At 30.6% G+C, this 22061-nt stretch overlaps 2 protein-coding genes and 1 long non-coding RNA gene across 3 annotated transcripts; all 3 read left to right on the top strand.

The window, feature by feature from the left end:
* Nucleotides 1-6936: 6936 nt before the first annotated feature.
* On the top strand, nucleotides 6937-8025 carry LOC107908331 (uncharacterized). Its single transcript, XM_016835527.2, has 2 exons — nucleotides 6937-7208; nucleotides 7345-8025. Exons 1-2 carry the CDS (start codon nucleotides 7051-7053, stop codon nucleotides 7766-7768), a joined length of 582 nt encoding a protein of 193 aa, XP_016691016.1. The 5' UTR covers nucleotides 6937-7050; the 3' UTR covers nucleotides 7769-8025.
* An 8939-nt stretch (nucleotides 8026-16964) lies between these two features.
* LOC121214638 (uncharacterized) lies at nucleotides 16965-18590 on the top strand. The gene is made up of 3 exons (XR_005910220.1): nucleotides 16965-17284; nucleotides 17500-17566; nucleotides 17788-18590. It is a non-coding gene; the product is annotated as an uncharacterized lncRNA (long non-coding RNA).
* A 1791-nt stretch (nucleotides 18591-20381) lies between these two features.
* On the top strand, nucleotides 20382-21423 carry LOC107910244 (probable protein arginine N-methyltransferase 1). The gene is made up of 4 exons (XM_041088484.1): nucleotides 20382-20545; nucleotides 20637-20732; nucleotides 20829-20912; nucleotides 21030-21423. Exons 2-4 carry the CDS (start codon nucleotides 20699-20701, stop codon nucleotides 21233-21235), a joined length of 324 nt encoding a protein of 107 aa, XP_040944418.1. The 5' UTR covers nucleotides 20382-20545; nucleotides 20637-20698; the 3' UTR covers nucleotides 21236-21423.
* Nucleotides 21424-22061: the final 638 nt, after the last annotated feature.

Here is a 22061-nt window from a genome sequence, read left to right as displayed (position 1 = left end):
GGTATAACTTGGCATGTAAATATGCTTACTTATGGCAAGTTTGCTTTAACCTTTAGTGATCATGTTGAATTAATGACGTGAATCATTCATGTTGTTGAGTATATATATGTGGGGGGCGCCCGCGTGCACGCTTATTTTAATAGGTGATATGAATTATAATCAAAGGAATGATATATGAAATGGCATGAATGAAGTAGAAATTTTAGTTTGGCAATGGTTGATGCTTATATGAAATGGAACATGTTGTCTTGGTTGAATTGGGATTTGGCATGTATTTTTTTTAACATAAAACGACCAAAAGGGTCAATACTTTTATTAAGTAACATCATTAATAACAACATAATGAATTTACTTTGGATAATCCATCGAAGAACCAAGTTTTTGCTTCACTACACAATTTTAGTACAGATTAAATTAGCAATATTATTACAAGACAGATTTGTCCAAATTAAGTTGGTAGACTTAAAGTTGTTGAATGCATCTTTACATTCCTTAATCCTCGCACCGATGATAGTGACGTCCATACCATTGTTGTGCATTTTGTTCAAAAGACTAGCATGGTCAGTTTTAAAGAGCATGTCACCAATAACATTGAGTTGACATGCCAGCTTGATGCTTCTTTCAAACGCAATGCACTCTACCTCATGCAGTGACACCCTTTTGTCAATAAAACCCCCACCTCCTCCTAACACAAAACCATCATCGTCCCGAATGATCGCGCCATAACCCATTCTGTTGACATTAATAGAAGCATCAAAATTAATTTTAACAATGCCCTTTGGAGGTTTTTCCCATTTCTTGATTGCTTCATTTTGGGAAAGCAGATGTTCGTTCAAAATATTATAGATGTGAAAGTCTTTGCTAAGATTACTAGCCCTTTCCCAAAAGATCTGTGCCTTGCCTTCTTTACCCTTGAACCCAAAATTATTTCTACTGTTCCAGCAATTCCATAACATTGTCATCAAGTCAGCCATGGCTCTCTTGTCAAAGGCTCTCATCATGTCTTCAAGCCAGTCAATACAACAATCATATTTCCTAGACATGGTGCTTATGTCCCACCCAAAAATAGAGAGAACCTCACACAAAATAGGGTAGTCTTTTAGAGCATGAATAAGAGTCTCAGCTACAACTTCATAGCTAGGACAACCTTGATCAAAGCCATTTCTGATAGACACAATTTTGACGTTCGTAGGAAGGATCCCGTGCCCCACACTCTAAGAAAACACCCGAATTTTAGGTAAAGTATCGAGCTTCCAAATGGTTTTCTGATAGAACCTGTGTGAACCAAGACCCAACTCCTTCAAAAGAACCCAAGAGTAGGCAGATTTTGATGTGAAGCAATGATCAGGATTATGAAACCACACAATTCTATCACTTTCGCCCTCATTCCAGATGGGTAAGATACAAATCCTGTCACCCCAATATTTCCTGTACAACTTGTAAACTTGATCGATGTCCCAACATCTTTCATCCCCAAGCCAAAGATCTCTAACACTACTTTCATGAGTGTTGAGCATATTTGAAATAAGGGCTCCTCCATTTAAGTCTTCCATACCCCAGTATCAACCCAGATATTAACACGACCACCATTTCCAACTTGCCAACTGAAACCATTCTTGAGAGCCTCCGCAGCAGCAGCAATACTCGACCAAGTAAAAGATGCTTTATCAATCTTTTTGTCATTGAAAATATTACCATCGTGGAAATTCTTTGATGATAGCAAACTTGACAACCAATGAGAGCAAGATTGAAGAGCCGCATATCTCTTATGTCGAGACCCACCATACCATTGGGATGGCACAAAGTCTTCCAAGGGAGCATCGACTAGAATTTGCCCTTATCCTTTCCTGCCCACCATGTTTTGCTAAGATTGGTTTGTAAACCCTCGATCACACCCTTCAAGGCCAGGAAGATAGACAAAGCATATGTTGGAATGGATTGTAGCACCGCCTTAATGAAAACTTCTTTGCCACCGTGTGAGAGTAATCTTTTGGTCCAGCTATTGATCCTGCATGATAATCTATTAGTAACTTCAATGAAGGTTGCTTTTTCTTTTTACCTATAGGGAGTGAGAGGCCTAGGTATTTATCCAACTTCTCCATGACATTCATGCCAAGAAGATCGCCAAAATTTCTTCTTTGAGTACTCGAATTCTTTGGACTAAAAAAGACCATTGATTTTTCAAAGTTTATCTCTTGTCCTGAAACAGTAGAAAAATTCCTAAGAATATTAATAATGCATTCAACATCACTTTTTTTGTTACTCACAAAGAGAAGAGCATCATCGGCGAAGATCAAATGATTGATCCTCGGGCTGTTCATACTTACACGAATACCTCTTAACAAATTATTGCTCTAAGCATGGATTATAATCCTCGAGAATGTTTCCATCCAAAATAAGAACAAGTATGAAGAAAGATGATCCCCTTGACGAAGACCCTTCTTAGGAAAAATAACATCTGATAAAGTATTATTGCATTTGATCAAGTATCTAACGGAATGAGCACAACCTATAATTTTGTCGGTCCATTATTTGGAAAACCCCATTTTCTTCATGACCTTTATCAAGTTTACTTTTATTTTTCATATGATGAAAGAAGTTTCGGGAATTATTGATAATCTTTGTAACACCCCTCGCTAGACCCAATCGTCAAGTCTGAGCTATAGGATGCTACAGTCGTTACTAGAGCAATTATAGCGAAATTCATGATAAGATAACCATTTCCATAAGTATTCAAACATCAATCACATTCATTTTAGGTTTCACAATCAATCTCGAATCTTAACAAAGCTTACAAAAGCTCTTTTGATAACTTAAGCAAGAAAAAGGACCAAATTGCAAAGTTTTAAAAGTTCAAGGCCAACGTTGTGACATCATGTTGGGACGTCACCAAAAAAATATTTCATGTCATAACGTCAAACCACTCGACGTAGCAGCGTCACTTACTGTCTGTCGTCATTGCAATGAGGAAGGATGCTTTTGGGACAAAGACTATTTTTGGTAAAAATGAACCATTTGGTATCTCTTTCAATGCTTTTAAACAAAACATACAACATACGCACCAAACATCAAATCTAATTGGTCCAAAACATACCCAAAACCATACCAATCAAGTTCAAATAACCACATTTAACTTATTAACAACATTCATTACCTATTCAACCATTAGACTCAACATTCCATTGTCATGATAGACATATCAATCAAATTATCCAAATACCAAGCATTTACTTATGTCAAACTATCTTGAAACATCTCCATTTATATGCCATATATATTCCAAGTATATCAATAAAAATTTTTCAATTCAACTATGCATTATCAATGCCAATTTATGCATTTCTAAATCACATACAAGACCAACATCCAAATCACCATAAACAAATTTTAATACCATTTCATATGCTATTCATATAGTTATGATTATCACACCATTAAGCATGAAATGCACACATATATATATTCATCACCATATATAAATCAAAACCATTAAAACATCACAAGTTACCAAACTCATTAAGACATCCTATACATCAAGGTATATACCAAAACACTTATATACATGCCACAATCCTTGACTCAAAACGATAAAAAAGCTATCAATTTGGTGATAGAATAGTGTGAGCTTCGAAACAGTTTGGCTTGACACGTTCCGCAAGGTAACAATCTACAAGAAAAAGGGATAACAAATTGGGTAAGCAAATAAAATGGTTAGTAAGTTCATAGGCATTAAATAAAACATACCTTACCTTTCAATTAAATACAAAAAGCTACAACAAGTTGCATATTTTGGCTAACATGGCAAACCAAAATATTAACAATGTAAGTATTTACTAATAATCAAATCATATGATATCACAAGTACATAACATGCCACTTCAAGTCATTTACTTAACCAAACTCAGAACTTATTTAATTAAGGAATGTTACAATCATGTATATATATGACAATGTCAACATTTCAATACCATACTAATGTTCAATTCAACAATTGTCCACTTGGACATCAAGTTCAAATCATATAATTTCACTTTTTCATCTTCACTTTAACTGTTACACCTGATGAACCCTAATAAATGAATTTTGATACACAAGTATCTTTATTACACCAATTGCCTGTCTGAGCTAAATATATTCATGTCAGGTTACCAGTCCAAGCTAAACCTTTATATCGAGACGTCTGATTTCTTGTCAATGTCAGGTTACCCGTCTAGGCTTAACCTTTAAAATGACATCAAGTTACCAGTCTAGTCTAAACCTATGTCATATGTATCTTCGAGTACGTAACAAAATGTTGGATCTTGATAACATCTGTAACTAATCACTCACAAGCATGCACAAAACCCTATTGACATGTCACTCGTATCCTAACCTTTATTAAGTTCACCCGGACATCTTTAACACATAAACATTTCTTTATAATTTAGTCTAACTCTTACCTTTTATACTAATTTACCACAAATCAACCCACAATCACACTTACATACACAATTCAAATACATAATTACTTAAATACATTTATACCATATGAACTTACCTGGAAAAAACAACAAGTTGAACCTCCAAGGACTAATCGATAATTTTGACTTTTTTGCAATATCTCCAGTTTGATCCAATTCTCAATCTAAATAATTATTTTAGACAATTCATCAATACCAAACATTTTCATATTATGCCATGATATGTATGAACCTATATAATTTTATTTTTCATATGCCCCTAAAATTTTACATTTTATTTAATTTAGTCTCTAAAACTAAAATAGCCATAACTTTCAATTTTGAGCTTCAGTTTTAAAATTGATTCCAATTACACTCATTAAGTCCCTCTACTTTCTAATATTACTAAATTTCACAATTTATTCACTTTAGTCCTTACGGACAAAACTAATAATTTAAACTTTACAATCTAGTTTTTTTTTCATATCTAAGCTTAAAAACTATCAATTTAGCACCAATTTTTTTCAAGAAATCAATAATGGAAACTTTCAAAAAACTTTAAAATTTTTTGCAAATTGGTACATGGTCTAGCTAAATCAAGCTCGCCTAACCTCAAAAATATAGAAAATTACAAGAAAATGACTTAATTACACTAACCAATTTATTGCCAAAAGCTTGAAACCCTTGGATGATTTTCTTCTTTTCTTTTCTTGAAGAAATCAAGCATGAAAGGATGGATAAGATGATGATTCTCTTTCCTTCGACTTAAGTTTTGTTTTTATACCTTGGTTAACATTTGATTAACTTTAATTAACCTAGTTTATCAGTCACTAACATATATTAGAAATTGGTTAAATTCCTTGTAGGACCTTTGTCTAATTGTAATTTAAGTTCTTAAGTGTTTAGCCAATTAAAAACTTATAGCGATAAGACCTTTTCAATTTAGTCTTTGTACCTTAATTAAGCAATTAAAAGACAAAATTGAATGACCAAACTCTAATATTATTTTATACCAACTCTATAAATATTAAATATAATTATTTTCAAACCCGAATTAAGAAAATGGTGTTTCAAAACTGCATTTTTCGACAATTGGGCAATTACAATCTCTATTGAGCTTTGCATTGTCGATCTCAAGATATGTTAAATGACATGACAATAAAAGATTTGATTCAAAAGTTGAGAGACAACGAATGAGATGAATTGTTGAACAAGGTGATATCTTTTTGTAAAACTTGGGATTTGGATGTTCCAAATATGAATGCTCAATACATGGTAGGTCATAGTTGTGTAAGAAGGAAGATGTTACAATGGAGCATCATTATCGAGTTGATATATATTTTGCTAGAATAGATACTCAATTGCTAGAATTAAATAGCAAATTTAACAAGCATGTTGTTCAACTCCTCACTCTTACTACAACTTTATATCCGGAAGAGTTTTTCAAGTTATTTGATATTGGGAAAATATGTATTCTTGTAGACAAGTTCTATGTAGAAGATTTTTCTCAACAAGAGAAAGAACGTCTTCAATATGAGTTGAGACATTATGAACTTAATGTATGTCAAAAATCCTAAATTAAGAAAAATATCAACACTTTTTGAACTTTGTAAAAGTTTAGTTGAGAATGGAAAGTTAGTTATGCACCCACTAGTTGATTGATTAGTTCGTCTTATATTGATTTTTCCAGTTTCAACTACATCAACAATACATGATTTTCCTACTGTGAAGATTGTGAAAATTCGACTCTATAACAAGATGGAAGATGCTTTTTTGAGAAACTCTTTAGTTGTCTACCTTGAAAAAGGAATTGCAAAATTTTTTTATGTAAACGAAATAATTGATGATTTTAGTTTGATCAAAGAACGAAGAGTGCAGTTCAATTAAGCGTTTAAAATTTTACTCTAGTTTTTATGTGTTACATCGTTTTCCTCTTGGAAATTTTTAGCTTCGCCCCTTTTGGTAAAATTGAAAAATGAGAAGGGAAAAAAATAAAAATTTTAAACAATGCATAATTAGTAAATGCACACTTTTAACTTTCACATTTCAATTTTTTTTTTGAAAAATATCATATTTTTTTAATCTTTTTTCTCTCATTATTCTATATTGCTAAAAAAACTCAAATTTTATTTGCTTTCTTCTTTTTTCACTCTTTTATTTTTCCTTTTTTACTAAACCAAACCAATTCTTAAAATTCCATCTCATCTTTAAGATTCTATTGGGGATATGGCATAAAGTTAACCAATCACTTAATTTGTTAGAAAGTTAGGCGGCCTTTCTACTCTCTCTATGTATAAAAGTATGATCCGTATTTTATTTATTTCCCTAACTTATTATTATTATTATTATAATTTTGTTTGTTTCATCTACCCGTTCTTTGATAATAACTTTCTTGGCATTAACTTTGGGACAAACCAAATTTTCTAAAGACTTGATAGAAAAACATCTCCATCGCCATCATATATATATATGTAATTCACACCGAAAGCCAATCCTCAAACCTCAATCATGCATTCTTTTTCGGACAAAACTTAAAAAGAACACTTGAAAGTCGAATTATATATATTACTTTGTACACACGCGATATGGAAATGAAATCAAACATTTATCAATGAATTATTGTAATAAAACAACACATACGAATCAGAGAAACATGAAAATATCGTCGTCGCAGCAATCAAGCCTCCTCGAGTGTTGTATGTCTGGGGATTCTGGTATTACTCAAGAGCTTTTTCAATGCAAAATTTGTCATTTCAGATCTCAACACAGGTACTTATTTTATATATCCTCTACTCATATTTTCCATTTTTTTTAAAAATCTTTCTGGATTTTTATTTTCATTGATAAAGAATCAGATTTTCTTTATTCTTTTTAAAAATTTTACTCTATTTTTTTCCCGTGGCAGATATTGCAGCAATCTGTATCCAAAAGCTGGGGTTTATGAAGTTTGTAACTGGTGTTTGAATCAAGAGGAGCATTCAAAGGAAAAGTCTCAGAATTCATTGAAGTCTTCAGCTTCATCTAAAGGCAAAAACGAAGATGATAATAATAAGAACAAGAAAAAGGCTGATAATCACCCTGGAGCTGGCTTTAAAGGCAACCGAAGAAATGCCAACAGTTTAAAGCAACAACAATTGATGAAAGTTCCCATCAAGAAACCCAAGTTAGAAGAGAAAATGAAGCGAAAAAGGATCATAAAGAATGCTTATTTAGAAGAAAAGCTTAGAAGAACAAAGTTAGAAGAGATATCGAAGAATGGGGTCATTACAAGACATTTTTCCAGAAACAAGGTAAGAAGATATAAGCTTTTGGATGAGGTTTCAAGTTAAAAACATTAACACAATTATGAAGTTGGGTTAAATGAGTGCAACCCAATTGGTCAGCTGGAGAAGTCAACTAGGGCTGTTTCAAACAAGGGTTGTTTTCTTTTCTTCCAAACAGATAAAATCTCAGTTAAGGTTGGAAGAAAGTCTTGGAATGATGGATACCATTATGGATCTTTGATATAATAGATAGTTAAAAATAAAGAATTTTGCCTTGTTCTTCAATATGATTTATCTAATTCTAGGCTTCCAATATTGAAATATCTGAGTTTCCATAGTATTTGGAAGAAACTACAAGTTTACTGCTTCAAAAATGGTCGATTAACTTATAATTTTGTATCTGATGATATTCGTAGGAAAAATAATTAAAATAAAATTCGATGGAAAATATTTATCGTGTGAATAAATCTATATAGTACCAATTATTAATATGTTAGAATTTACATATATTACACTTAAAATATTTTATTAAGAAAAATAAAAGAATTGTTCGAGATTTTAGTTGACTTAGGTAGTCTTTTTGCGGAAACACATCTAGTAGTAATTGGCCTAAACGTAGACCATTCTTCACGCATTTTGCTTTTACTTCTAGACGATAATGTTTTCCATTATGGGCACTTAAATTATAACTCAATTTCCATTAAAAATTTTTCTTTTAATAGTTATACTTAAACTATCAATTTTATTTTAATTCATTCAAAACATAATAGCAACTAATAAAAATTCACACGAGATGATACATATTTTTTTATAAATTAAATAAAATTAGTAATTTAAATAAAATTTCAAAAACTACTATAAATTCTATCACATTCATATATATATATAAACTGAAAATACATATTTAAAAAATAGAAGTATATTTGATAACAATATACAATTAATGAAGCGCATGTGTTGAAACTAATTAATAATAATGAATAGAATATATACTATATTAAAATGAAACTTTAATTAAAATATGTATGATATTAATAATAAAAACGTATGAAAAAACATTAAAATAAAATTTTAGTTGAATAATATATTTAATATTTTATTAATTCAATTAAAGTTAAAATCCCACTTATCTTAATTATAAAATGATAATTCCGTAATTTTCTTTTCTTCTATAGAGTTTAGTTTACGATGGGGTGTTGACTTGACTTGCATTGTCCCTACGAAATTCCGTGACAGATCGTGTTAGATATGATAATATTTGATACAACGCATTCAGAATCCCACAATTTTATTATTATTTTCTTCAGCATTTTTCACAAATGAAAAAGTTAAACATGTGAGGATAATTTCAAGTCTACTTCTAAGATTTTTAATCTGATTAATTAAGAAATAATGAAGTTAGCAAGAGAATATAATATATCAATTATGTTAAATTTTTTTTAAATTACAATATAAATATAATTACATTTTTTTAATTGGAATCTACAATTTCAAAACTTTGAGAGTTTTAATCTTACATTAAATTAAAATTTCATTTATCTTAATTATTTATACTTATTTACTGAGTCAGTGTTATGAGTCAACTCAATAAAAAATTACTTTAAAATTAATTTTTAATAAAATATTGAATACTAATATAATAATACTTTTATATTTTTACTATTTTTATATGAAATGATTAAACAAAACAACTTAGAATGTGTTATGAATATATTATTAAGTGGATATCCATCAATATCAAGATAAGCTTTGATGAATTTTAAATTCTAATAGTCATTAGAAGTAAATCTCTACTTTATTTATATTTTTATGCCTATAAATAGAGAGTTTGGAGAAGCTTTGTAAATATTTCGATTGATTAATAAAATACGCTCTCTTTTTGCTCTCCCATTCTCTTTGTTATTTACTCTTTGTCTATTTATTCTATAACACGTTATTAGCATGATTATCTTTTAATTATTTTTCTCCATAAGTCACAAAAATATCTCAAATTTTACTATTGTTGATTGTCTCCCAGAGCTGTTGCTATTTCAATTGAGGCTTGCGCACTATGAGTAATCATTAGACCCTTTAACTAGTCAGGTACACATAAATCTCTAAATTTTTTATGCCTTTTTATGCATAGAATTTTATATAATCCTTACATTATATGTTTTTCTTCTTTGTTGATTGATTTTTAGTAAAATTATTTTATGAAAAAATATTATTATGTTAAGATTTCTTTTAAACTAAGATTCTTTTATTTAATTATAGTATGTATGATATTTGGATGATTAAAATTTTTCATGATTAAATTATTGTTATTAAATATGCTTGAAATTATTATATTATATCTTTTAAATTGAATTTATAAATATTTGATTAGAGCATCATAAGATTTTATAACACATATGTGGTATTGAAATTTAGTACATTGTGTATCAGATAACTTTCAAGCATCGTACACGAAAATTTTGATTTTATTTATTAAATGAGTTTTTGTTACTAATAGATTATAAATGTTATTACGAAAACAAAGTTGTTTTACTATTTGTAATAGTGCTCGTGATAATAGCCAGGGTGATAACAATAATCTTAAAGAATCTCAGGTATATTTTACTATGATTTATTATATCATGTTTATTATAATTGGATACTAATCATGACAACATGAATAGATAGATTTTGATTTTAAATACACGCATGTTTTCAATGGTGGTTATGAAATAAAGAATTTTTGGGACATTTATAAGTTTTTCCTAGTAAATCTATTGCATTTCCCGAAGTGAACGCAAAAGAAAATATAAATCAATATCATTCTAATATTTGGAAATACAAAATTACTTAAAAGCTCTAGAAGAGCTAATATATTAATATCTTGTGATGGTTAATCCATTGATTTTTAAAGATATTTATAATGGATCTCATACTGAGATTGTAAATGAGGAAAATATTATATTTCATATGTATCAAAAGGGGATTGGGTTATTGATTTATATTTATTACTCTTGTTATAAATTAAATTGATCATGACTATTTTTGTGATATTATTTTGTCATCATCCCCGTTAAGGGGTTGAAAGCAAAATATTTTACTATAAAAAATCTACTTAAAATGTGGAATAATTTAAAAGAAAAATATGAGCAATAGAATATGATAATTCTATCTAAAACTCGTTATGGTTGGATGTACCAAAAGTTGTAAGTTTTTAAAACTATAAGTATAACTTTACAGTATTCAAAATAAGTTCTCAATTAAAATTACATGAAAAAATATTACTGATGAAAACCTTACAAGAGAGAAATTATTCAACTTTTCATTATTCAAATGTGCTCCTGTAGTAGCAACATTATGAAATTTTTTTACTTATGATTGAACAAAATTTTTTAATCACAAAACCTAATCATTCCCTGAAGAGAATGTAACAATATGTAATAAATTCGAAAGACATAATCTTTGACGTGGATGTAGTAAGTTGGATTATAATAATAGTCATGCAAGATGGTCGTAATAAATTTTTTCACCACCAGAAGTGGAAAATTGAAGAAAGCAAGAAAAGAACAAGAATTTCCAAGAACTTTTTAAGAAGAGAGACAATTTATTTATGAAGAGTCATTGGTTATGTACCTATTATACACTTGGAAAATAAGATCTACTTTCAAAGTTTGCTATTAGTAGATTTTGATTGAATTCAAAGTCTACTACTGAAGTTTAATTTGCTTACTTTTTATCATCAAGACTCAATGTAGAACAAAAAAATAAGGTACGTCTTTAAATATTGAATCAACTTGATATATGATTTAAATATTTTGAGATGGTCTTCTTTTTAAGTTTTGATTACATGTATTACATATTGTTTTAAGCATCTAATTTGTTCATGAAAATAAATATTAACTAATTTACCGCTATAGTAGGTTTTATAATTAAATAGTATATTTGATTAAAGCATATCTAGTATGCAAATTTATGTTAACAAACCAATGAATTTATGGTTATTCAGATTTGATTTAGTTCAAAAAATTGTTAAAGGTAGTAGTTCATACGCTTTATATTATTCTATTTGTTAATTATTTAGAGAAATAACATGAGCAATTGTAAATGAAAAGTTCTATGAGCTTGAATGGTTGGATTTGAATTAAATTTCATGCATGTCTAGGATGATGATTATGAAAAAAAATTGCTAGTTTTCATTATGTCATATTTTTATGTTTGAGATGTGACGTTTATTGATATATTTAGTATAGGCTTGTTTCTTTACATGACCTAGGCAATTATTCTTGGTAGTTAGCTAATTATGCAAAACTCTCGTTAAAAGGGTTTTAAAAGTATTTTTGAGTCGAACTCTAGACTTTTCGCATCTGAAGAGAGAATAATACCACTAGACCAAATGCCCTGCATTTGAAGATTTTAACATATTCCCTGAAGCAAATATTGCATGTAATTATTTGGAAATTATATTTATTGACTTAGTGGCATTATAAACTTCATATTGATTTAGACATTTCCAGTAGTAAATGTCACAATAGTACTTATATGTGGATACAAAGTAAAAAGGAATGGTAGTAAATTATCAATTTGTTACAATTTAGTACAATTGAAACACGTGTTAAAGTAAACCAGAAGTTTACGAATACAAATGCATTTACTACTTGGTGTGACCAGTTAGACCATCCTGGATCATATATGATGCGAAAGTTAATTGAGAATTTATATGGACATTCATTAAAGAACCAAAAGATTCTTTAATTTAAAGAATTCTCATTTGTTGCTTGTTCTCAATGAAAATTGATTGCTAAAAACTCACTAGCTAAAGTTGAGATTTAATATCTTGCATTTCTGAAATGAATATGGGTCCATTCATCCACCATGTGGATGGTTTTGATATTATATGATTTTGGTAGATGCATCTACAAAAAAATCACATATGTGTTATCAACTTGCAACTTGTCGTTTGCAAGATTGCTTGTTTAAATAATTAATTTTAGATCATGCAATTAAGACAATTCATCTTGCTAATACTGATGAGTTTATATCTCAGTCTTTTATTGATTGAGTTTGAAAAACTTTTGTAAAAGTTTGTTATTTATCCGCATAATGGTTTAGAGAAATTATTGATTGAATGCCTCTGGTTAATGTCTAAACCATTACTTATGAGAACTAAACTTCCTATTTGAACATGAGATTATGTTGATTTACATGTTGTACGCATCAAGCCAATAAGTTATAAATGCTCTCCATTAAATTGGTTTTTGATCAAGAGTTAAATATTTCTCATCTTTGAATTTTTGTATGTGTATATATGTTCCAATTGCTTCACCACAATGCACAAGGATGAGTGAATCCTCAAATAAAGTTGGGTATATATATATTAATAACAAATCTCTTTATATTATTAGATGTTTTGATTGTATTTTAGATTCAATTATGACATGATTTGCGATTATCATTTTGATTCGATAATTTTCCCAACATTAGGGGGAGAGAAATAATAACTTGAAATGAGTTAGGGTGAGAGTAATTTGAACTAGAAGTTCAACAAGGATAACTCATTACAAGTTAACTGTCAGATGTATTTACAAACTGAATGAGAATAACCAAGTGTTATATACCATCTAATATTTTAATTTGAATCAAAGTCCCAGTAGGATAATCAGTTAGAATAAATAATAGATTGATCGGTTCCAAAGATGAAAATTCTTCTAGATGGTCATATAGTGGAGGTGGGTGCTCCAAAAGAGATCCAAGACATAACTAATAAGTAAAAAGCCAAAACAGATTCAGGTACCTGAAACTGAAGATTAAAATAGTGAAAATAAAGAAATCTCGATACGTTATGTTAATTCGAGAAAATATGGAACCGATAATAAAAGTGGTCGACAATGGTTTTGCATGCAATATTATTGGTGAAATAATGAAATAAAAGGAGAATCTTGAATAAACCTATGGAATAAATTGTTCAAAATAGAAAGATGCAATTAAAGTACAATTAAATTCGTGGAGTTTTTGAACCAGTAGTCCAAATATCTAAAGGTATAAAGCCAATAATGGTACAAATGAAGTAGTTTTGCAAAAACAGAATAAAAATATGAAGCTTTTCGCTAAGTCCTGGCATTGATTATGAAAAGATATAATATTCTTTTGTGGTGGATACAATAACCTTTAGATGTATTATTAAACTGACAGTTCATAAAAGATTTAACTTGCGTCTAATGGTTGTTACAACCTTATATGAATCACTATATAGTGTAAAGTTTATATTAAAATCCTTGGATTTAGAATGCCAGAAGCATATTAAAATTATCGAGAAATTGTTCATTTATATGAATTGAAATAATTTGAAGATATGTGGTAAAATTGACTTAGTGAACAGTAGTTGAAAGAGGATTATAAAATTATCCAAAATACCTATTTTTGTTTTTTATAAAAGAATCACGATTAAAGTTTGCTATGGTTATTGTTGAAACTCCTAAAGAGATCAAAATATTTTTCCCCCAAAATTTTCCCTCACTCATGACTTTCAAAAGAATGGTTATATAAATGTTTATTAGATGCATTCAAATACTCATTTGAAAGACTAGTATTCAAGATTGAATACGTAGAATATGAGAAAGTATGTGATGTTTTTATGAGGTGGAATAAATACGCACAGTACTCTTTTTCCCTTAACCGAGGTTTTGTCCCATTAGGTTTTCCTAATAAGGTTTTGAATGAGGCAACATATTATGCGTATTATAGATATGTGTACTCTTTTTTATTCACTAGGAATTTTTTTCCCACAGGCTTTTTATCTTAGTAAGGTTTTAACGAGACATATTATCTACCAACGAACATCCAAAGGGGAGTGTTATGAATATCTTATTAAGTGGATGTCCATCAAGATCAAGATAAGTTTTGATGTATTTGAAATTCTAATAGTCATTAGAAGTAGATCTCTACTTCATTTATACTTTTTATGCCTATCAATAGAGACTTTGGAGAAGTTTTTAAATATTCTGATTGATCAATAAAATACGCTCTCTTTTTGCTCTCTCATTCTCTTTGTCCTTTACTCTTTGTCTATTTATTTTATAACAGAATGAAAATTTTAAGTATGTTTATAAACACTTTACCATTTTACCTATGATTTAAATATTGAATAATTTTTTTATAAATATAATTTTAGGGTGAGTATTTGGTATACTGGTAGTGTATTTTTTATTCGACGAACAACCATAAAAGATTGACATGTGACTTTTTGTAAATATTTATTTCTTAAAATATTTTATAGTCCCCTATAGGACACTTGTCAATTCAGAAACCTACTTCTAAAATCTAAATACTCTACTGGCAGTGTACTAAATAAATTTTCATAATTTTAATATAATTTTTTTCATTCACTTATATAGTGGAAATGACAAAGATCTAATATTAATTTAATGAAGTTATCACAACGCCATTGATGTTATGCTTGGTTACAAGTGTAATAGCATAAGGAAAAAGCTTATTTAATACACATGTTTTAAAGTAATTAAACATCAAATAAAAAATAATTATGGTAAATTTAAACTTGAAATTAGAAGAATGGGTAAAAATACTTGTAAAAAACAAGACCTCTTCAAAATAAGTGAAAATTCCCCTTCTCTTTGCTAAAAATTAGTCGTGGGAGTGGTAGAATATTACCAATTGAAATTGGTTTATTGGTAACTCATTTACTAAAATATGGTGAAAAATAATAATATAACGCCCCAAACCCAATCCAATGATCCTTATCCAAACCTAGGGTGTTACTACTCAAGTACATAAGAAATTCAATTCTATCCATACAAATTACATTCAATTACAACTATTTAATTACAACTTTTCTATGAAATATGTAAGTGTGAACCAGATGAAAATTTAATTAAAATACACAGAATTGATTTACAACTATGATTGATTTGGTATCCTGGTCTATCATAATTATTTAGTTTAAAAGACTTCTGTAAAACAACTCAGACTTGAACACGCCAACAATTTGCTCTATATGTATATAGCCAGCCTTGCCACTCCTTAGCATATAGCCCTGTCGCCATCCCTCCAGTTGCAGATCTTAAGAGTTTACCTGAAACATAACACACAAAAATAAGTTCAATGAAACTTAGTGAGGCAACCACCATTTACCTGAGCCATATTTGCATGTCGCATCTAATGTTTAAAGAACCATCTTTTTTCTCTTATTTTTTAACGAGTCTCTAACAAAAGTTGCCTCCATTTTCGTTTCTTTATTCACGTTCGATACCATACCCTACTCTGAGTCCAATTCCTTCTCTTTCTTGCTTTTGAGACCTTACCTACATTCTCCGTTCACCAAGCCATAACTTCCTCAACTTTAATAAGAAACCCATACACAGGTGATCAATACTTTTTTCGAGCGTGCCATGTTTACATTCATTTTCAGAGTACATTCTCATCACCTCAATATATCTCTTAGAATTTCCATCTATGCACAAATCTTAATCATATCGAGTACCTTGTCATAATACCCATAGATACATTTTGTGCTTATTGTTTTCACTATTTGCATTTAGAAGTAATAATGAATACGCCTTTCACTTAGTACAGAGTCTGCCAAAAAAATGTTTTTCATGAATTATTCTTGGGAGCCTTTCTAGAACATGCCATAAGCGTACCCCATTTTGTGTGCCATAAAAACTTTCTCTATTGAATTTACCGAAAAGGATGCTCTTTTGGAACCCGTCGCAAGGGCATATCCTTTATTCTTTGCCGTGAAGGCTCTAAGTCCAAAATTCGTCTTTCATATCATTCCCTTCCTTATTCATCAAGAATTTCATTCCATCAGAATACACCATGGAAATTATTTCATTCTTTCACGGTCCGCCACAAAGGCTTTCCCTTCAGAAGATTGCCATAAGGGTCATTCTTTAAAGTGCTCCACAAAGGTGTCTTTTACAAGATTTGTCATAAGGCTTCCATTTTCTTAAATCGCCACAAATTCTTCCATTTTTCTGGTGTGTTTATGACAGGGATTCGCCTAGACTCGCACTTGGTGAGGTTTTTCCCTCATCATTTTGGGTCACACAGAGAACCCTGTCAGGTAATAACCTTCATTTAGTTCTTTCCATATGATGCCATAACCCACCAACTATGGTCTTACATGATATAGTGTCATGGCCACGAATTCTTCCTTTCAAAAATTGTGTTTATAGTCCCGACAGACCCCTTTAAATGACTCCGCGAAAATAGACATAGACTTACTTGATAGACTTTCATGTATTGATACCACCTTAATACTTACACCATGTTTGGTTGGGTGTATTGGCTATGCCAATACACCCCTAATCGGTGGGCCCCATTTAATCCCACTTCAATCCTCTGTTTGGTTCAGGGTATTGGCTAATACCCGTCTATTACATTACACCCCTAATCCCCAAAATCCACCGATTTCTATTACGTTCCTCTTTCTCAGATTAGGTGCTGCTTGAGTTTTAGACCCTGTTTTACCCTCCTGCTTCCCCTTTCCGTCTTCTGTTTCTTCCTTCTGTCTTTCTTTTGCTGAAGATTACAATAGAATCGACGCTTGGCCTTCTCAACCTTTTATTTTCGGAGTTTACTGCAACTGGAAAGGTAAATTCATATTTCTAACTCTCTTTTGCTCTCAAATTTATATGGATTCCTGTATTTTAATTAGCTTAAGTTCCGAGTAGATTTCTATTTCTTAAAGGTTTTTGTTGCTGGTGGAAATTGGAACTCGATTGCTCTATTTGTGGACTGATGTAACCTATTCATTATCGTTTTCTTGAAAAACTCTATTATTGATAATCTGCTCTCAACTTTATCAGGAAAAACCAGTCAAGCCGAAGCCTGCACCTGCGGCCATCTCAAGCACAGCTTTGAAGCAAGCTTCAGGTTCTTTATTTTCTTAGTTCTGTATTTGGAAAGATCAACCTGCTTTTATCTTTTATTTGAAAAAAAGGAGATTCTATCCAGGAAATATTTTTTATATTTATGCCTTCTCTTTTTCTTTTTCTTTTCTTTTTTGGTAACAATAATATCTTATAGCTTAAAAGATATTCTATCCTTGATCCTTTTGTGAGCTATTAAGTATACTAAGAATTAAGTCACTGCAGATGCAGCTGAAAATGCAAGTAAGGAATTAGATCTTAGTGTACCTCCTATTCATGTTGATCCAAGTCAATTCAACAGTGTTCTCCATAAAGGAAAGGATGATGCTGACACAAATTGTTGGACTTCTCCTGGTGGTGCGGGATTTATGATAAGAGGACAGACATACTTAAAAAATAGTGCCAAGGTGAGGTTTTCCTACCCTTGTTAATCATTTGACATGCATTTTTCATTGTTTTTATTTGTTCTGAGTGCACTCTTATCATCTTATATCATCAAAGCATGAAATTAAGAGTATCTGGTTTATTATAATGGAAAATTGAGATACAAATTGGAATGACAGTTGTCTGCTTCGTGTGTAGTTCTACTCATTCATTATGCTCTCATCCTGAGTTGATACATATGTTTCTATTGGTCAGTTCATATTGATTCTGTTAGCTATTGGTGTGATGCAGTTTCATTTACCTAATCTTGCCAGGTCTGGTTTCTAAATTGGATTAAGAAACCAAAATCGACTTTACATTTATAGTTTTACTGGTATTTCTGTCTTACCTTGTATTCTTTGTTTGGTTTCAAGGTTGAGACCCTCTCATTCAGTTCAGTAGTTGGAAGTTCTTTGTTTGAATCATTATTGTATTTGGCCCATTTATTAATTTTAGATTTCTTAATGTATGAGTTCTTTGATTGCTTTTAACTATATTTATCTTGCTTAATGAATTCTCTGCTGGACAAGTAAAGTTTCAAATACAGAAAATGAGGAAGCATGATTTTTCCTATGATGAAAATTTTCCTTTTACTTTATAGCTGACAGTCCTTTTCCATGGTTTTATTATATCTGTAATTTCTTCCTCGCATTCCTTGTTCTTGCCAATATTCTGTAGAGAATCAATTGAGTAACCTACAAGTCTTTTCGCAGATAATGAGTGGAAATCCCCTTCTCAAGCTCATAGCTGTTGATTGGTTCAAAGTCAATAAAGCAACAGATAAAATTGCATTGCATCCAAAGAGTCTAGCTCAGGTATTAAACCGGCTTCGTACTGTTTCCCTTTCTTTGAAGGTGTCAATGTTATGAAAGTCATGTGAAAGTTGCTTCATTCTTAGCAAATTTTCTGCTAGGATTGGTTTCTTTTTGTTATTTACATTTTTCAAATTCTTTCCAGTAATTTCTTTGCAGATTAGCCATGCTAATATAATTTTATGAAATCTTACTATGTGCATTTTACAGTCTCAATTTTGAGTGCTAAAACCTATAAAATGAACTTATGGCTTTCCTGGTTTCACTGTTTTTCATGCTATGGCTTAGCCATTGTTATGCTAAAAGAATACTCTCATTTTTTTATTTTAAGCAAAACATTATGTATTTTCTTGGTTTTGTTTATAAGATGCATCTTGTTCCTAGAAAGTCCCCTTTAGCCTTGCTTATGTTTGAATGAATAGAGATTCATGTATCAGGAAGTCAATTTGCATGCTTGTTACTCCTTTTTTACGTGAAATAAAAAGATGCCTTCAGTAGTGCTTTTATTAATTTTCCCCGAACTCGATTAGTATTTTAGACTGGATGAAACAACTATCGAACTTTTTGGTTATCTCAACAGTATTTAGTTCCTTTAATTTCCATTTCTCAAACCATTTATATTTCTTTATCTAACAATAAGAAACAAGGTGATTACCAACTTTCAACGCATCTCCCTTACCTTTTCCTTGATTTCGTTAACCCCATATTTCCCAAATCGTCTGTTTCTTGTCCTGTCATTCTGGTATATCCACACAGCCATTGCAGCATCATCATCTGAACTGCAAACATCTTCTATGTATTATGAGACTTAGCTAAATAGCTATTGAAATGCCTGGCGGATCCATAGATGTAAGAATTTTCTTTCAGTTTGCAGATTTTAATTCGAGAATGGACTGTTTCTACATAGGACAATTTAGCAAATGGTTTGCTACTCCTACAAGCTGCTAGGGACTTTATCATTTGTTTTGGGACAGCCACACTATCTATTCTTGCATCTATGTACTCCTAATGTTGCAGACAAATAGCACATCATATTCTCTATCACACTGAACAAAAATGTTCCTTCACTGTTGGAAAAGGCTGATTCGAGAATATTGGAGGCATCGTGAATGATTTTGCTTGATGGAAAAACATTTTTATGAATTATGACCTAACTGCTATTTTCATTTTCAGTCTGATGCCGGAAAAAATCTTCCATTTATCCTTGTGATTAATCTCGAGATACGCATGTGGATGCATTTCTACCTCCTTTATCTGCATATTTATTTAAACAAAACTGTCAATACATTGGAAATTTTTACAATTGCATAAGATGGTTATGAAAAATGATTTCTATTTTAAAAGCTTAGTCCTGCAGAAAACTAACTATTAAAAGCTCAAAGTTGTTTGCTTAGGACAAATAGGTTTGGGATCGTTATTGGTAATGACACTTAAGCCATATTTCTGAACACAAAATGATGTTTTCATATGAAGAAATTCTAATCCTGAAATAGCCATGTAATTAAGTGGATGATACGAAGATTAAAGTTGAAAATTTTTAACAAATTTTATTGTTCTGGATGGTCAATGCAGATCATGCTCTGACCTTCAGATTCACTTCTAGTTTCCACTTTTCTCCCAAACATAGTTTGGTCCTCTACTATGCTGCTGAAAGGCCAGTGAGGAAATATTCTTTACTGGAAAAGTTTGCAGATGGAACGGATCAATTTCGTGATGCAAGATTTAAACTGATACCAAGCATTGTTGAGGTATGAAATTGTATATTGTAAACATCTCACCTAGTTGTTATCTATTGCTCTAATGCTAGTGAAAAGCTCAGTTGTTTCTAAATGTTCAAAGGGGTATTGGATGGTCAAGCGTGCAGTTGGAACAAAAGCTTGCCTACTTGGGAAAGCTGTTACATGCAAATACTTCAGGCAAGACAATTTTCTGGAGGTAATGCACTTGTGGTTTTGCTATTTTCCTTGCCTCGGTCTTGAGGCCTACATAGTATCAGGATCTATAAAGTCTTTTGATATCTCTATATTGCAGAGCGTGATGATTACATCCATGCTTTCGTTGCATATTTTGATGTTTCGTTTACCAAATGCCACAAATTGATGGGTTTCTCTACAGGTTTGTATCTACATCAAAATTCTCCATCCTTTGTCCTTTCCATTTTATCTACGAATAGAAATCAGCAAGCCAGCCTAGAAGAACTTTGTATTGGCTAATGGCAAATACAAAATGCAGGACCAAGATCGCGAGCTACCCATTGGAAGCAAACAGTCCTATATCTAGAGGATGTGTTAACCATCTGTGAAGGGGAGACAATAATTGGGAGCATGACTGTTGCACCAAACAAGAAGAATCCCCGAGACGTTGACATAATGGTTAAATATTCATTGAGCGGACGACGTTGTGTGGTTTCGAGAGTTCAATTCTATAAGATGCGCTGATTTTGTTGCAGAGTATTTCATCACCACTACTAGCTGTAGGATACCTTGTTTGCATGTTCCTCAAATGTTTCACCAACATTTTTTTAATTCCTTTTCTACTTTCTTTTTTCTCGAAAGGTTTTCCCTGAGAAAGAAAAACACATAAGATGCATGTACTTCATTAACTCAATCCAACTGTTTTCTTCTCATGTATGCTTCATATTGAGTCTTGTGTTTTGTGCTGATGTGAGGGAGCATATATACAAATGACATTGGATGTATGACATAGGACTAAATAGATTTTGAGCTTTGACAAGCTGCTTATAAGCATTGTTTCTTATAGAAGAAACACATTATTGGAGAAAGCTTTTGAATCTCCCAACTATTGGATTTGGGTTTCTTTTTGACAATTTGTTTATTGTGCTTTTGTTTAGATGATGAGAAAGGAAAGTCAAGAATTATATTTACTCGTTAAGTTAAATGAAGATATTTGTAATTTAAAAAAATAAAAATTCAATATAAATTTAAAATAAGAGTTTAACTAAAAAATAAGAGTTAGTGGCAAAAATTAATAAAATTTAAATTTTAGTGGTAAAATTCAATAACATAAAAATTAAGTTACAAATTTACTCATTTTTTAAAAAAATAACGGCAAATATAAATAAAAATAAAGTACAGTGACAAATTTCAATATTTATCTATAGTATGATGATAAATTATATATTTTTATTAACTTATATTTAATAATAATTATGTTAAATTATATTTTATAGTATTATATATTATGATTTTAAAAAATTCATATAAGAATATTTAATATTAAGAATTTTATTAAATCATATATTTT

The sequence above is a fragment of the Gossypium hirsutum genome, chromosome D02 (genome assembly GCF_007990345.1).
Source record: "Gossypium hirsutum isolate 1008001.06 chromosome D02, Gossypium_hirsutum_v2.1, whole genome shotgun sequence".
In the NCBI taxonomy this organism is placed as follows: Eukaryota; Viridiplantae; Streptophyta; class Magnoliopsida; order Malvales; family Malvaceae; genus Gossypium; species Gossypium hirsutum.
The sequence above is the reverse complement of the archived record's forward strand: the minus strand, read 5'-3'. Positions and strand labels throughout refer to the sequence as shown.

Coding starts and splice junctions, on each gene's coding strand:
- LOC107910244 (XM_041088484.1), top strand. CDS start 20,699: ATGCAAATACTTCAGGCAAGACAATTTTCTGGAG. Junction 20,733..20,828: donor GGCAAGACAATTTTCTGGAG/GTAATGCACTTG, acceptor TCTATATTGCAG/AGCGTGATGATTACATCCAT. Junction 20,913..21,029: donor ATTGATGGGTTTCTCTACAG/GTTTGTATCTAC, acceptor TACAAAATGCAG/GACCAAGATCGCGAGCTACC.
- LOC107908331 (XM_016835527.2), top strand. CDS start 7,051: ATGAATTATTGTAATAAAACAACACATACGAATCAGAGAAACATGAAA. Junction 7,209..7,344: donor CATTTCAGATCTCAACACAG/GTACTTATTTTA, acceptor TTCCCGTGGCAG/ATATTGCAGCAATCTGTATC.